Source organism: Pseudophryne corroboree, chromosome 7 (assembly GCF_028390025.1).
Source record: "Pseudophryne corroboree isolate aPseCor3 chromosome 7, aPseCor3.hap2, whole genome shotgun sequence".
Taxonomy (NCBI): Eukaryota; Metazoa; Chordata; class Amphibia; order Anura; family Myobatrachidae; genus Pseudophryne; species Pseudophryne corroboree.
In genome coordinates this window covers 495,685,300-495,700,921 of record NC_086450.1, presented here as the reverse complement: position 1 = coordinate 495,700,921, position 15,622 = coordinate 495,685,300, and the positions used below count along the sequence as shown (strand labels likewise).

Sequence of the window (15,622 nt, the reverse complement as noted above, 5' to 3'; positions counted from 1 at the left end):
AAAAACAGGAAGACCAGAGTAGAGTTTACCAAACAACATCTAAAAAAGCCGTTACAGTTCTGGAACAACATCCTATGGACAGACAAGACAAAGATCAACTTGTACCCAGTGCTTAAAGTGGTCCTAGAGAGGTGGTGGAACTCACCTCCCCCCCCCCCCCTCCCCACTGCGCCCATGGGATAGCCGCAAAACAAGGGCGTGGTCTCAAAAACAAAGGGGCGTGGTCACACAATAGTAATAATGCCCACAGTAGTAGCACCCCGTAATACACATAATGCCCACCGCAGCAGCGCTTCTTATACAATGCCCACAGTAGTAGTGCTCCTTATATAGACCCCATAGTAGTGGTGTCCCTTATGCAATGCCCGCAACAGTAGTACCCCTTATGTCCCCAGGAGTGATGCCCCTTAAGAAGTGCCCCTGCCCTCATTAGTAGTGCCCCCAGTAGTAATGCCCTTAATGGTAATGCCCCTGTGTAGTATTGCCCCCAGTAGTAATGTTGCCTGTAGTAATGCCCCAGTCATTTAGCCCCCTGTAGTTTAGCCCTAGTAGTTATGCCCCCAGTGGTAATGCCCCTGCAGTTATGACCCCAGTAGTTTACCCCTCCTTTAGTTTAGCTTCCCAGTGCTAATGCCCCTGTAGTTTAGTCCTCATGTAGTTTAGCCCCTGTAGTTTGCCCCCAAGTACTAATGCCCCTGTAGTTACACCCCCAGCAGTAATGCCCCTGTGGTTACGCCCCCAATAGTAATGCCCCTGTAGTTATGCCCCCAGTAGTAATGCCCTCCTGTAGCTTGCCCCCTTGTAGTTGGCCCCCAGTAATAATGTCCCCAGTAGTTTGCCCCCAGTAGATGCCCCACCGTAGTAATGCCCCCAGTAGATATGCACCCCAGGAGTTTGCCCTCAGTAGTTTTCCCCCAGTAGTTTGCCCCCCCCCCCCCCCCCCCCCAGTAGTTTGGCCCCAGTGGATGTCCCTTAGTAGTAATGCCCCCCAGTAGTAATGCCCCCAGTAGATGCCCCTTAGTAGTAATGCCCCCCAGTAGTTTGCCCTCAGTAGATGCCCCTTAGTAGTAATGCCCCCAGTAGTAATGCCTTTAGTAGATGCCCCTTAGTAGTAATGCTCCCCAGTAGATGCCCCCAGTAGTAATGCCCTCAGTAAATGCCCCTTAGTAGTAATGCCCCCAGTAGATGCCCCTTAGTAGTAATGCCCCCCAGTAGTTTGCCCTTAGTAGATGCCCCTTAGCAATGCCCTCAGTAGATGCCCCTTAGTATTAATGCCCCCCAGTAGTTTGCCCCCAGTACTAATGCCCTCAGTAGATGCCCCTTAGTAGTAATGCCCCCCAGTAGTTTGCCCTCAGTAGATGCCCCTTAGTAGTAATGCCCCCCAGTAGTTTGCCCCTTAGTAGTAATGCCCTCAGTAGATGCCCCTTAGTAATAATTCCCCCCAGTAGTTTGCCCCCAGTAGATGCCCCCCAGTAGTTTGCCCCCAGTAGATGCCCCTTAGTAGTAATGCCCCTTAGTAGTAATGACCCCCCGGTAGTTTGCCCTCAGTAGATGCCCCTTAGTAGTAATGCCCCCCAGTAGTTTGCCCTCAGTAGATGCCCCTTAGTAGTAATGCCCCCCAGTAGTTTGCCCCTTAGTAGTAATGCCCTCAGTAGATGCCCCTTAGTAATAATTCCCCCCAGTAGTTTGCCCCCAGTAGATGCCCCCCAGTAGTTTGCCCCCAGTAGATGCCCCTTAGTAGTAATGCCCCTTAGTAGTAATGACCCCCCGGTAGTTTGCCCTCAGTAGATGCCCCTTAGTAGTAATGCCCTCCAGTAGTTTGCCCTCAGTAGATGACCCTTAGTAGTAATGCCCCCCAGTAGTTTGCCCTCAGTAGATGACCCTTAGTAGTAATGCCTCCCAGTAGTTTGCCCTCAGTAGATGACCCTTAGTAGTAATGCCCCCCAGTAGATGCGTAGCTGCAAAGGAAAAAAAAACAGACAAAACACAGACCATACTTACCAAGCCCTGCTCCGTGTCCAGCCGCTGCAGTCCTCTTGCTGCCCGCTCCTCGGCACTATGGGAGAGACGTCATGACGTCTCTCCCATAGCGTACAGTGACAGCGCCGGAAGCCGGAGCTCAGTACTGAGCTCCTGCTTCCGGCTACCGCTGTAGTGCGGGAGACAGGTGCCCGCTGGTAACACACTCTCAGCGGGCACCCGTCATCTCCCTGCAGCGACGGGGACACATCGCCGGGTTAGGTGAGGCGGAACTGCGCAGGCGTGGCCGGACCGAATGGGGGGCGGGCCGCAGCAGCTGCGTGACGTCACACGTAGCCGCTGCGGGCCGGGGAGCGATGAATAGCTCCCGGCCAGCACGCTAAAGCTGCGCTGGTCGGAAGCTACTCTTGAAGTGCAAAGGTATCGCCGCTGTGCGATGCCTTTGCACTTCTGCGGGGGGGGGGGGCACTGACATGCGGAGTGGACTAGCCCTGTGCTGGGCGTCCCCCCACATGTCCGAGTGAATGATCGTAGCTGTGCTAAATTTAGCACAGCTACGATCATCTCTGAATGACCCCCATTGTGCGGTAAACAGTGTGTATGTACCGGATAATGGGGCTGGCTTTATGTATTCCGTTACGCTGACAGTTGCACTATTCTTGCACAGGTCACCCGGAAATGACACTATAAGGCGAATCAGAGATGGACGCAGCCGTGCATCTGTACACAGCGGCCGCGTCCATCTGATCTGTGCACGTGCTCTGGCAATAGTGCGCGTGTGCGACAGTTAACATGGGGGGGCGGCGCCGCTGCGTTTACTGGGCGAGGCAGAGACAATGCACGCATGCCCATTCCGTTTTTGGGGCGGCTGCGCAGAGAGAACGGAGAGAAAAAAACAAGGGCGCCACCTGGAGCAGCATAATGAAAATCACCGCTGTGAAAAGACACGCGTAGTAAGTGAGCGAATGACCCTGCACCGGATAATGTAAAACGGATGCTTATCTGCACCAAACTTTAACTGCGCCCCTCGGGGGCCGCACTTCTGCAAATTTTCAAGGGGATTTTACTGAAAGAGATGAAGCATAATCCAACTATAGTTCTGGGCAGTGTTCTGCTGGGGATCCTTGGTGTTGCAGACCAAGTACTCCCCTTCGTGGCATTGGTATTCCCTGATGGCAGTGGCCTCTTCCAGCAGGATAATATGCCCAGCCACACTGCAAATGGAATGGTTTGAGGAACATGACAGAGATTCAAGGTGTTGACTTGGCCTCCAAATTCCCCAGGTCTCAATCTGATCGAGCCTCTGTGGGATGTGCTGGAAACACAAGTCCAAGCCATGGAGGCCCCACCTCGCACCTTACAGAATCTCTGCTATCCTCCTGGTGCCAGTGGACACCTTCAGAGGTCTTGTTACATCCATGCCTTGACGGGTGAGAGCTGTTAGGGTGGCAGGAGGGGGACCTACACAATATTAGGCAGGTGGTTTCAATGTAATGGCTGACGGGTGTATGTGTGTGTATATAATATAGAACCACAGCGGCGGATGACTGTGTCTTGCGTCCTAGAGGATGCTGGGGACTCCAAAAGGACCATGGGGTATAGACGGGATCCGCAGGAGACACGAGCACACTAAAAGACTTTGACTGGGTGTGAACTGGCTCCTCCCTCTATTCCCCTCCTCCAGACCGCAGTTAGATTCTGTGCCCAGGAGTGACTGGTCACACACTAGGGGAGCTCTACTGAGTTTCTCCGAAAAGACTTTATTGTTAGGTTTTTTATTTTCAGGGAGACCTGCTGGCTACAGGCTCCCTGCTTCGTGGGACTGAGGGGAGAGAAGTCAGACCTGCTTCTTCTGAGATAAGGGCTCTGCTTCTTAGGCTACTGGACACCATTAGCTCCAGAGGGTTCGATCACTTGGTTCGCCTAGCTGCTTGTTCCCGGAGCCGCGCCGTCACCCCACTCACAGAAGCCAGAAGAAAGAAGCCGGGTGAGTATTAGAAGAACAGAAGACTTCAGTGACGGCAGAAGACTTCAGACGGAGGTACAGCAAAGCGGTCGCGCTGCGCTCCACGCTCCCACACACACCAACGGCACTTACAGGGTGCAGGGCGCTGGGGGGAGCGCCCTGGGCAGCAAGTTACTGAGGGTCTTTTAACTGGCAAAGGCTGCATATTCAGTGCCCGGGCACTGTATACGATACCCCCGCCAGTATAAATAAATTTAAGCTGGACTACAGCGCGCCGGGAAGGGGCGGAGCTTAGCCGCACAGTTCACCAGCGCCATTTTATCTCTTCACAGCCGCTGCAGAGACGCTGGCCCGGACCTACACTCTCCTTACAAGTATCAAGGGAGCAAAACGGGGGGGGGGGGGGGGGGGGGGGGGGCACAGACAATTTGGTGCTATATATGTATATACATTTACAGCGCAGTCATCATATACTATTTATTTAGTAGTATATGGGCGCTGGGGTGTAAGCTGGCATACTCCCTCTGTGTCTCTCTACAGGCTTCCCTGTGGGTCTGTCCCCTTTTGGCCGGTGTGAGTGTAGGTGTGTCGGTACTGCGTGTCGACATGTCTGAGGTTGAGTGTTCCTCCCCGGAGGAAGTTACTGGGGGCGTGGAGAAAGATTTGGGAATGACTCTGTCGGCATAGCCGACTGCTGATTGGGTAAATATGCTGAGTACAGTGAATGCAAACGTGCCATTATTGTCTAAGAGGCTAGATAAATCTGATTCTCAGACACAAGCATGGAGAAAATCCATGGAGGACGCTTTGTCTCAGGTACAGACCCCCTCAGGGTCACAAAAACGTTCATTTACCCAGATGGCAGATACAGATACCGACACGGACTCTGATTCCAGTGTCGACTTCAGTGAGGCCAGTTTACATCCGAAAATGGCTAAGAGTATTCAGTACATGATTGTGGCTATTAAAGATGTTTTACATATTTCTGAAGAGCCTCCTGTTCCAGATAAGAGGGTTTGTTTGTATAAGGGAAAAAAGCCTGAGGTGACTTTTCCCCCCTCTCATGAACTGAACGCTCTTTGTGAAAAGGCTTGGGAGTCGCCTGACAAAAGGTGGCAGATTCCCAAGAGAATTCTTATGGCATATCCTTTCCCCTCTGACGACAGGGAGAAATGGGAGTCGTCTCCCAATGTGGATAAGGCTCTGTCCCGACTGTCCAAAAAGGTGGCGCTTCCATCTCCGGACATGGCTGCCCTCAAGGATCCGGCGGATCGCAAGCAGGAGACGACATTGAAGGCCATTTTCGTTACTACTGGTGCACTACTCAGGCCTGCTGTGGCGTCGGCGTGGGTGAGTAGTGCTATTGCTAAGTGGGCTGATAATTTAGCTTCTGACATGGATACCCTTGATAAGGATAATATTCTTTTGGACTCTTGGTTATATCAAGGACGCTGCAGATTACCTGAAGGATGCGGCGAGGGATATTGGCCTCTTGGGATCAAGGGCCAATGCCATGGCGGTCTCGACCAGGAGGGCTCTGTGGATTCATCAATGGAATGCTGATGCCGACTCCAAGAAAGCTATGGAAGCTCTCCCTTTTAAAGGTAGTGTCTTGTTTGGTGACGGCCTTGCTGACCTGGTGTCTACCGCTACTGCGGGTAAGTCGTCCTTTCTTCCTTATGTTCCCACACAATAGAAAAAGGCACCTCGTTATCAGATGCAGTCCTTTCGGCCTAATAAATACAAAAAAGGAAAGGGCTCGTCTTTCCTCGCTTCAAAGGGTAGAGGAAGGGGAAAAAGGTCCCCTGCTGTGTCTGGCGCCCAGGACCAAAGGTCCTCCCCCGCCTCTACCAGGTCCACCGCATGACGCTGGGGCTCCCCTGCGGGAGTCCGTGCCGGTGGGGGTCCGTCTCCGAATCTTCAGTCAGGTCTGGTTTCAATCAGCCCTGGATCCTTGGGTCTTAGACATAGTGTCCCAAGGGTACAAACTGTAGTTTCAGGAGATGCCCCCCTTCCCCCCCACCGCTTTTTCAAATCGGCCTTGCCAGTTTCTCTTCTAGAAAGAGAAGTGGTAAATGCTGCGATACAAAAGCTGTGTCAACAGAGGGTCATGGTCCCCGTTACCCCGTCAGAACGGGGGGAAGGGTTCTATTCGAGCCTCTTTGTCGTGCCGAAGCCGGACGGTTCGGTGAGACCGATTCTGAACCTAAAATCCCTCAATCCATACTTGAAAATTTTCAAGTTCAAGATGGAATCTCTTCGAGCTGTGATCTCCAGTCTAGAAGGGGGGGATTTTATGGCATCAGTCGACATAAAGGATGCCTACTTACACGTCCTGATATATCCTGCTCATCAGGCCTTCCAAAGATTTGCGGTGCAGGATTGTCATTACCAATTTCAGATGTTGTCGTTTGGGCTTTCCACGGCCCCGAGGGTCTTCACCAAGGTGATGGCGGAAATTATGGTACTCATACGCAAGCAGGGGGTCACAATTATCCCGTACTTGGACGATCTCCTGATAAAGGCGAGATCAAAGGAGCAGTTGCTAAGAAATGTGGAACTCTCCCTGACGGTTCTGCAACAGCATGGGTGGATTCTAAATTTGCCAAAGTATCGCTTGATTCCGACAACTCGGCTGTTCGTCTTGGGCATGATTCTAGACACAGAACTACGGAGGGTGTTTCTTCCGGCGGCAAAAGCTCTGGAAATCCAGAGCATGGTCAAGGAGATTCTGAGACCGGCAAGAGTGTCGATTCATCAATGCACTCGAGTGCTAGGGAAAGATGGTTGCGGCTTACAAAGCCATTCCATTTGGCAGGTTTCATGCCCGGGTGTTTCAGTGGGATCTGCTGAACAAATGGTCCAGGTCTCGCCTGCACATGTATCGGAAAATAGGTCTATCTTCCAGGACCAGAATTTCTCTCCTGTGGTGGCTACAAGGTTCTCACCTTCTAGAGGGACACCGCTTCGGAATCCAGGATTGGGTCCTACTGACCACAGATGCAAGTCTCCGAGGCTGGGGTGCAATCACACAAGGAAGAAGTTTCCAGGGAAAATGGTCAAGCCAGGAATCTTGTCTCCACATAAATGTTCTCGAGTTAAGAGCCATTTACAACTGCCTCCTGCAAGCGAAGAACCTTCTGCAAGGTCTCCTTGTCCTGATCCAGTCAAACAGCATAACAGCGGTGGCGTACGTAAACCGCCAGGGCGGAACAAGGAGCAGGGCGGCAATGGCGGAGGCCACAAAAGTTCTCCGCTGGGCGAAAAAGCACGTGAGCGCTCTGTCGGCAGTCTTCCTTCCGGGTGTGGACAACTGGGAAGCAGATTTCCTCAGCAGACACGATCTCCATCCAGGAGAGTGGGCACTTCATCAAGAGGTATTTGCAGAAGTTACAAGGCGTTGGAGAATTCCTCAAATAGACATGATGGCGTCTCGCCTCAACAAGAAGCTTCCGAGGTATTGTTCCAGGTCAAGGGACCCCCAAGCCAGTGCATTGGACGCCCTGGTAACTCCGTGGGTTTTTCAGTCGGTGTATGTGTTCCCTCCGCTTCCTCTCATTCCAAGAGTGTTGAGGATTGTAAGACGAGCAAGGGTTCAAGCGATTCTCGTCGTTCCAGATTGGCCACGGAGGGCCTGGTATCCGGATCTTCAGGAATTACTCGTAGAAGATCCTTGGCCGCTTCCTCTGAGAGGACCTGTTACTGCAGGGGTCATGCGTGTTTCTGGACTTACCGCAGCTGCGTTTGACGGCGTGGAGGTTGAACGCCAAATCCTAGTTCGGAAAGGTACTCCCGGGGAGGTCATCCCCACTCTCCTTAAGGCTAGAAAGGATGTCACGGCAAAACATTATCACCGTATTTGGAGAAAATGTGTGTCGTGGTGTGAAACCAAAGCAGCTCCTGCGGAGGATTTTCACTTGAGTCGTTTCCTCCATTTTTTGCAGGCAGGCGTGGATGCAGGCCTGAAATTGGGTTCCATCAAAGTGCAGATTTCGGCTTTATCTATTTTCTTTCAAAGAGAATTGGCCGCCTTTCCTGAGGTTCAGACGTTCGTGAAGGGAGTGCTGCATATCCATCCTCCGTTTGTGCCACCCGTGGCCCCCGTGGGATCTTGAAGTAGTGTTACAGTTTCTTATGTCTCACTGGTTTGAACCTTTGCGAAAGGTTGAGTTGAAGTTTCTCACTTGGTAAGTGGTCATGCTTTTGGCCTTGGTGTCTGCCAGACGAGTGTCAGAATTGGCGGCTTTGTCTCACAAGAGCCCATATTTGATTTTTCATGTGGATAGAGCGGAATTGAGGACTCGTCAACAATTTCTGCTGAAGGTGGTTTCGTCGTTTCACATAAATCAGCCTATTGTGGTACCTGTAGCTACGGATGCCGTGGCAGTCCCAAAGTCTCTTGATGTTGTAAGAGCTTTAAAAATTTATGTCGCCAGAACGGCTCTTGTTAGGAAAATGGAAACACTGTTTGTTTTGTATGCTTCTAACAAGATTGGAAATCCTGCTTCCAAGCAGACTATTGCACGCTGGATTTGTAATACGATTCAGCATGAGCACTCTTTGGCTGGGTTGCCATTGCCGATGTCAGTAAAGGCCCATTCTACCTGGAAGGTGGGCTCGTCTTGGGCGGCTGCCCGAGGGGTCTCGGCACTTCAACTTTGCCGAGCAGCTACGTGGTCGGGTTCAAACACTTTTTCTAAGTTCTATAAGTTTGATACCCTGGCTGAGCAGGACCTCATGTTTGCTCAATCGGTGCTGCAGAGTCGTCCGCACTCTCCCGCCCAGTCTGGAGCTTTGGTATAGACCCCATGGTCCTTTTGGAGTCCCCAGCATCCACTAGGATGTAAGAGAAAATAGGATTTTAATACCTACCGGTAAATCCTTTTCTCCTAGTCCGTAGATAGAGGATGCTGGGCGCCCATCCCAGTGCGTACTGTTACTTGCAGTTGTATTGTTGTTTTCGGTTACACGATGGTTGTGTATCGGTTATGTTCAGCTTGTTCCTGTATTTTTTCGTTCATACTGTTATCTGGTATTCCTGCTAATCCAGTTGTACGGTGTGTTTGTGGTGTGAGCTGGTATGTGTCTCACCCTTAGTTTAACAAAAATCCTTTTCCTCGAAATGTCCGTCTCTCCTGGGCACAGTTCCTATAACTGAGGTCTGGAGGAGGGGCATAGAGGGAGGAGCCAGTTCACGCCCAGTCAAAGTCTTTTAGTGTGCCCATGTCTCCTGCGGATCACGTCTATACCCCATGGTCCTTTTGGAGTCCCCAGCATCCTCTACGGACTAGGAGAAAATGATTTACCGGTAGGTATTAAAATCCTATTATATATCTCATACTCATATATCTCTTATATAGTGTATTGCTCCCATTATCCCCTGACAGCAGGGTGCCCCCCCATATATCTGATATAAATGTCTAACCTGTATCAAATATGTGTCACTCTCAGAACATTCACCGTATATTGGGAGAGTAGTGACATTAGTTCCAGAACAAAAACCTTATTGGGATCGTAGTGATGTCACTCCCAAAACATACACCTTATATTGGAAGCATAATGATGTCACTTCCTGAACACACACCTTCTATTGGGATCATAGTGATGTCATTCCCAGAACACACACCTTATATTGGGAGTGTAGTGATGTCACTCGCAGAACATACACCTTATATTGGAATCGTAGTGATGTCACTCCCAGAACACACACCTTATATTGGGAGTGTAGTGATGTCACTCGCAGAACATACACCTTATATTGGGATCATAGTGATGTCACTCCCAGAACACACACCTTATATTGGGAGTGTAGTGATGTCACTTGCAGAACATACACCTTATATTGGGAGTGTAGTGATGTCACTCGCAGAACATACACCTTATATTGGGAGTGTAGTGATGTCACTCGCAGAACATACACCTTATATTGGGAGTGTAGTGATGTCACTCGCAGAACATACACCTTATATTGGGAGCGTAGTGATGTCACTCGCAGAACACGCACCTTATATTGGGAGTGTAGTGATGTCAATCGCAGAACACACACCTTATATTGGGAGTGTAGTGATGTCACTCGCAGAACACGCACCTTATATTGGGAGTGTAGTGATGTCACTCGCAGAACATACACCTTATATTGGGAGCGTAGTGATGTCACTCCCAGAACACACACCTTATATTGGGAGTGTAGTGATGTCACTCACAGAACATACACCTTATATTGGGAGTGTAGTGATGTCACTCACAGAACATACACCTTATATTGGGAGTGTAGTGATGTCACTTGCAGAACATACACCTTATATTGGGAGCGTAGTGATGTCACTTGCAGAACATACACCTTATATTGGGAGCGTAGTGATGTCACTCGCAGAACATACACCTTATATTGGGATCGTGGTGATGTCACTCGCAGAACATACACCTTATATTGGGAGCGTAGTGATGTCACTCGCAGAACATACACCTTATATTGGGATTGTGGTGATGTCACTCGCAGAACATACACCTTATATTGGGAGTGTAGTGATGTCACTTGCAGAACATACACCTTATATTGGGAGTGTAGTGATGTCACTCCCAGAACACACACCTTATATTGGGAGTGTAGTGATGTCACTTGCAGAACATACACCTTATATTGGGAGTGTAGTGATATCACTTGCAGAACATACACCTTATATTGGGAGTGTAGTGATGTCACTCCCAGAACACACACCTTATATTGGGAGTGTAGTGATGTCACTTGCAGAACATACACCTTATATTGGGAGTGTAGTGATGTCACTCCCAGAACACACACCTTATATTGGGATCGTGGTGATGTCACTCCCAGAACACACACCTTATATTGGGAGCGTAGTGATGTCACTCCCAGAAATGAGATTTGTGTGATGTTTTCTAGGTGAAGGTTCTGGAGGAACTCGTTTTGATGGCTCTTTCTGGGTCTCCTTGCCAGGATCCCTCCATGATGTCTTCAGGCCAGGGGGAACCGCTAAATGATATAGAGGTAATGATCGAGGAAGAGTCCCCTGGGTATGTGTTCTGTGGACGTCGGCTCCGCTGTCTGACCTGCAGCAAGACCTTTCCAAATCAGCTACGTGCCATGCGCCACTGCCAAGCTCACTGCATAAAGGAGGAAGCCAAGTCTCCAACTTCCAAGACACGAGCACCCAGAGGAGATCAGCGGCATCAGTGTGTGCACTGCGACAAGTCCTGCAAGACTGCGTCCCTCCTGAGGAGCCACATGCGCAGCCACACAGGAGAGAGACCCTTTGTGTGTAAAGACTACGAGGTACGGAACCATCTTTTTACTTAATACGTATGTCTGATTTTGATTATGATGCACTAGGAGGCGCCCTTGTGTTTTCTTTTCGTCAACAGATTTATTTCGATTGTGTGTGTGGGATCTTATAACGAGGATCGGTGCCGCTCTATATACAGTGGTGACCCCTTCAGAATTTACTATATTTCTGCTAAAATTTGGCCTAAATCCACCTCAGATCTTCACACAAGTCCTAAAAGTAAACACAGAGAACCAAATCAAACAAATGAGACAGAGAAATTAGATGTGCTCATTTTTTTTATTGAGGAAAATGATCCAATATCACATATCTGTGAGTGGGAAAAGTATGTGACCCTTTGCTGTCAGTATCTGGTATGACCCCTTTTGCAGCAATTACTGCATGTAACGTTCCCGGTAATTGCTGATTAGTCCTGAACATCGGTTTGGAGGAATTTTACCCCATTCCTCCGTACAAAACAGCTTCATCTCTTTTATATTGGTGGGTTTCCTCCCATAATCTGCTCGGTTCAAGTCTCTCCACAAACTTTCCATTGGATTAAGGTCAGGACTTTGACTTGGCCATTCCAAAACTTTACATTTATTCTTCTTTGACTATTCATTGGTGGAATGACTTGTGTGCTTTGGGTTGTTGTCTTGCAGCATGAACCACGTTCTCTTGAGATGTCCTGACATTTTCCTTTAGAATCTTGTGGTATAATTCAGAATTCATTGTTCTACGAATGATGGCAAGTTGTCCTGGGCCAGATACAGCAACACAGGCCCAAACCATGATACCCCCACCACCGTGTTTCACAGATGGTATGAGGTTTTTACACTGGAATGCAGTGTTCTCCTTTCTCCAAACATAACGCTTCTCAAATTAACCAAAAAGCTCTATTTTGGACTAATTTGTCCATAAACCATTGTTCCAATAGCCTTCTGGCTTGTCCAGGTGATATTTAGCAAACTGCAGATGGCAGCAATGTTCTTTCTGGAGAGCAGCGGCTTTCTCCTTGCAATCCTGCCATGCACACCATTGTTGTTCAGTGTCCTCTTCATGGTGGACTCATGAACATTAACATTAGCTAATGTGAGAAAGGCCTTCAGTTACTTAGAGGTTACCTTGGGTTCCTTTGTGACCCTGTGAACTATTAGAGGCCTTGCTCTTGGCGTGATCTTTGTTGGTCGACCACTCCTGGGAAGGGTAATGGTCTAGAACAGAGGTTCTCAAACTCGGTCCTCGGGGGCCCACACAGTGCATGTTTGCAGGTCTCCTCACAGAATCGCAAGTGAAATAATTAGCTCCACCTGTGGACCTTTTAAAATGTGTCAGTGAGTAATTAATACACCTGTGCACCTGCTGGGTTACCTGCAAAACATGCACTGTGTGGGCTCCCGAGGACCGAGTTTGAGAACCTCTGGTCTAGAATTTCCTCCATTTCTACACAATCTGTCTGACTGTTGATTGGTGGAGTCCAAACTCTTTAGATATGGTTCTGTAACCTTTTCCAGTCTGAGGAGCATCAACAACTCTTCTTCTGAGGTCCTCAGATATCTCCTTTGTGCGAGGCATGATACACTTCCACAAACGTGTTGTGAACAACAGACTTTGATAGTTCCCTGTTGTTTTAAAAAGACAGGTTGTCCACTCATACCTGATTGTCATCCTATAGATTAAAAATACCTGACTCTCATTTCACCTTCAAAACATTTGCTAAACCTAAAGGGTCACATACTTGGCCACTCACAGATATGTGATATTGGATCATTTTCCCAATAAAAAAAATGAGCAAGTCTAATTTTTCTTGTCTCATTTTTGTTTTATTTGGTTCTCTTTATCTACTTTTAGGACTTGTGTGAAAAATCTGAGGTTGTTTTAGGCCAAATTTCAGCAGAAATATAGAAAATTCTGAAGGGTTCACAAACTTTTAAGCACCCTAGACACAAAAGACAGTGTTGGACACTGATTTATTTGGACACTATTATATGTATATTTATCTTACATCCTAGAGGATGCTGGGGTTCCATTTAGTACCATGGGGTATAGACGGGTCCTTTGAGAGCTATGGGCACTTTAAAAGTTTAATGGTGTAGGCTGGCTCCTCCCTCTATGGCCCTCCTACCAGACTCAGTTTAGAAAATGTGCCCGGAGGAGCCGGTCACAGCTAGAGGAGTTCTTAGGAGTTTTTCTAGTTTTTGATAATGTCAATTATTACCTTTAAACATGAAGCTATATACTAATACCGTGGAGCCGTTATGGGCGCTAGACCATGTGCACGTGCTACGCACTTTGTACGCTATTTGCATACAGAGTCCCGCACGTGGTACGCACTTGGCGTACACACGCTGCGCTGAGTGTACGGATTACACACAGCGGGCGCACACACAGTGGATAACCTTTTAAACCTTGCTAATAAAACACAGTGAGAATATACTTTCTCTAACGTCCTAAGTGGATGCTGGGGACTCCGTAAGGACCATGGGGATTAGCGGCTCCGCAGGAGACTGGGCACAACTACAAAGAAAGCTTTTAGACTACTGGTGTGCACTGGCTCCTCCCACTAAGACCCTCCTCCAGACCTCAGATTCTTGTGCACGGCCGAGCTGGATGCACACTAGGGGCTCTCCTGAGCACCTTGAAAGAAAGTATATTTAGGTTTTTTATTTTCAGTGAGATCTGCTGGCAACGGACTCACTGCAGCGAGGGACTAAGGGGAGAAGAAGCGAACCTACCTAACAGGTGGTAGTTTGGGCTTCTTAGGCTACTGGACACCATTAGCTCCAGAGGGATCGACCGCAGGACCCGACCTTGGTGTTCGTTCCCGGAGCCGCGCCGCCGTCCCCCTTACAGAGCCAGAAGCACGAAGAAGGTCCGGAAAATCGGCGGCAGAAGACTTCAGTCTTCACCAAGGTAGCGCACAGCACTGCAGCTGTGCGCCATTGCTCTTCATGTACATCTCATACTTCGGTCACTGATGGGTGCAGGGCGCTGGGGGGGGCGCCCTGAGGGCAATAGATAACACCTTGGCTGGCAAAATATACATCATATATAGTCCCAGAGGCTATATAGATGTAAAATTACCCCTGCCAGTATCACAGAAAAAGCGGGAGAAAGTCCGCCGAAAAGGGTGCGGGGCTTCTCCCTCAGCACACTGGCGCCATTTTTCCCTCACAGTTCCGCTGGAAGGAAGCTCCCTGGCTCTCCCCTGCAGTCTGAGAAAACTACAGAAGGGTAAAAAAGAGAGGGGGGGCACTAAATTTAGGCGCAGTATAGATATATATATATATATATGTAATATATATAAAAAAGCAGCTATAGGGAAAACATATATATTGATAGTGGGATCCCAGTGTTATATAGCGCTCTGGTGTGTGCTGGCATACTCTCTCTCTGTCTCCCCAAAGGGCTTTGTGGGGTCCTGTCCTCTGTCAGAGCATTCCCTGTGTGTTTGCGGTGTGTCGGTACGGCTGTGTCGACATGTTTGATGAGGAGGCTTATGTGGAGGCGGAGCAGATGCCTGTAAATGTGATGTCACCCCCTGCGGGGTCGACACCTGAGTGGATGGTGCTGTGGAAGGAATTACGTGATAGTGTCGACTCCTTACATAAAAGGTTTGACGACATACCTAATGTGGGACAGCCGGCTTCTCAGCCTGTGCCTGCCCAGGCGTCTCAAAAACCATCAGGGGCTCTAAAACGCCCGCTACCTCAGATGGTTGACACAGATGTCGACACGGATACTGACTCCAGTGTCGACGACGAAGAGACTAATGTAACTTCCAGTAGGGCCACACGTTACATGATTGAGGCAATGAAAAATTTGTTGCACATTTCTGATGATACCCCCGGTACCACAAAAAAGGGTATAATGTTTGGAGAGAAAAAACTACCAGTAGCTTTTCCTCCATCTGAAGAATTAAATGAAGTGTGTGAAGAAGCGAGGGCTTCCCCTGATAAAAAGATGGTAATTTCTAAGAGGTTACTAATGGCGTTCCCTTTCCCGCCAGAGGATAGGTCACGCTGGGAAACATCCCCTATGGTGGATAAAGCGCTCACACGCTTGTCGAAGAAGGTGGCACTACCGTCTCCGGATACGGCCGCCCTGAAGGAATCTGCTGATAGAAAGCAGGAGGCTATCCTGAAATCTATATATACACACACAGGTGTGATACTGAGGCCAGCTATAGCTTCAGCCTGGATGTGCAGCGCTGCTGCTGCGTGGTCAGATTCCCTGTCAGAAAATATAGATACCCTAGACAGGGACACTATTTTGCTGAACGTAGAGCATATAAAAGACGCACTTTTATACATGAGGGATGCACAGAGGGATATTTGCCGGCTGGCATCCAAAATTAGTGCAATGTCCATTTCTGCCAGGAGAGGGTTATGGA

At 49.0% G+C, this 15,622-nt stretch overlaps 1 protein-coding gene across 3 annotated transcripts in view; it reads left to right on the top strand.

Annotated features, from left to right (window-relative positions):
- Nucleotides 1–15,622, top strand: part of ZNF668 (zinc finger protein 668) — a 73,264-nt gene that overhangs the window by 20,111 nt on the left and 37,531 nt on the right. For 2 of the 3 annotated variants that reach the window (XM_063935213.1, XM_063935214.1), the window contains exon 2: nt 10,851–11,240. In XM_063935213.1, coding sequence (XP_063791283.1) covers nt 10,878–11,240 — 363 coding nt within the window. In that variant the 5' untranslated portion in view covers nt 10,851–10,877. The remainder of the gene's footprint in view (nt 1–10,850; nt 11,241–15,622) is intronic. The other variant, XM_063935215.1, reaches the window with a different exon arrangement.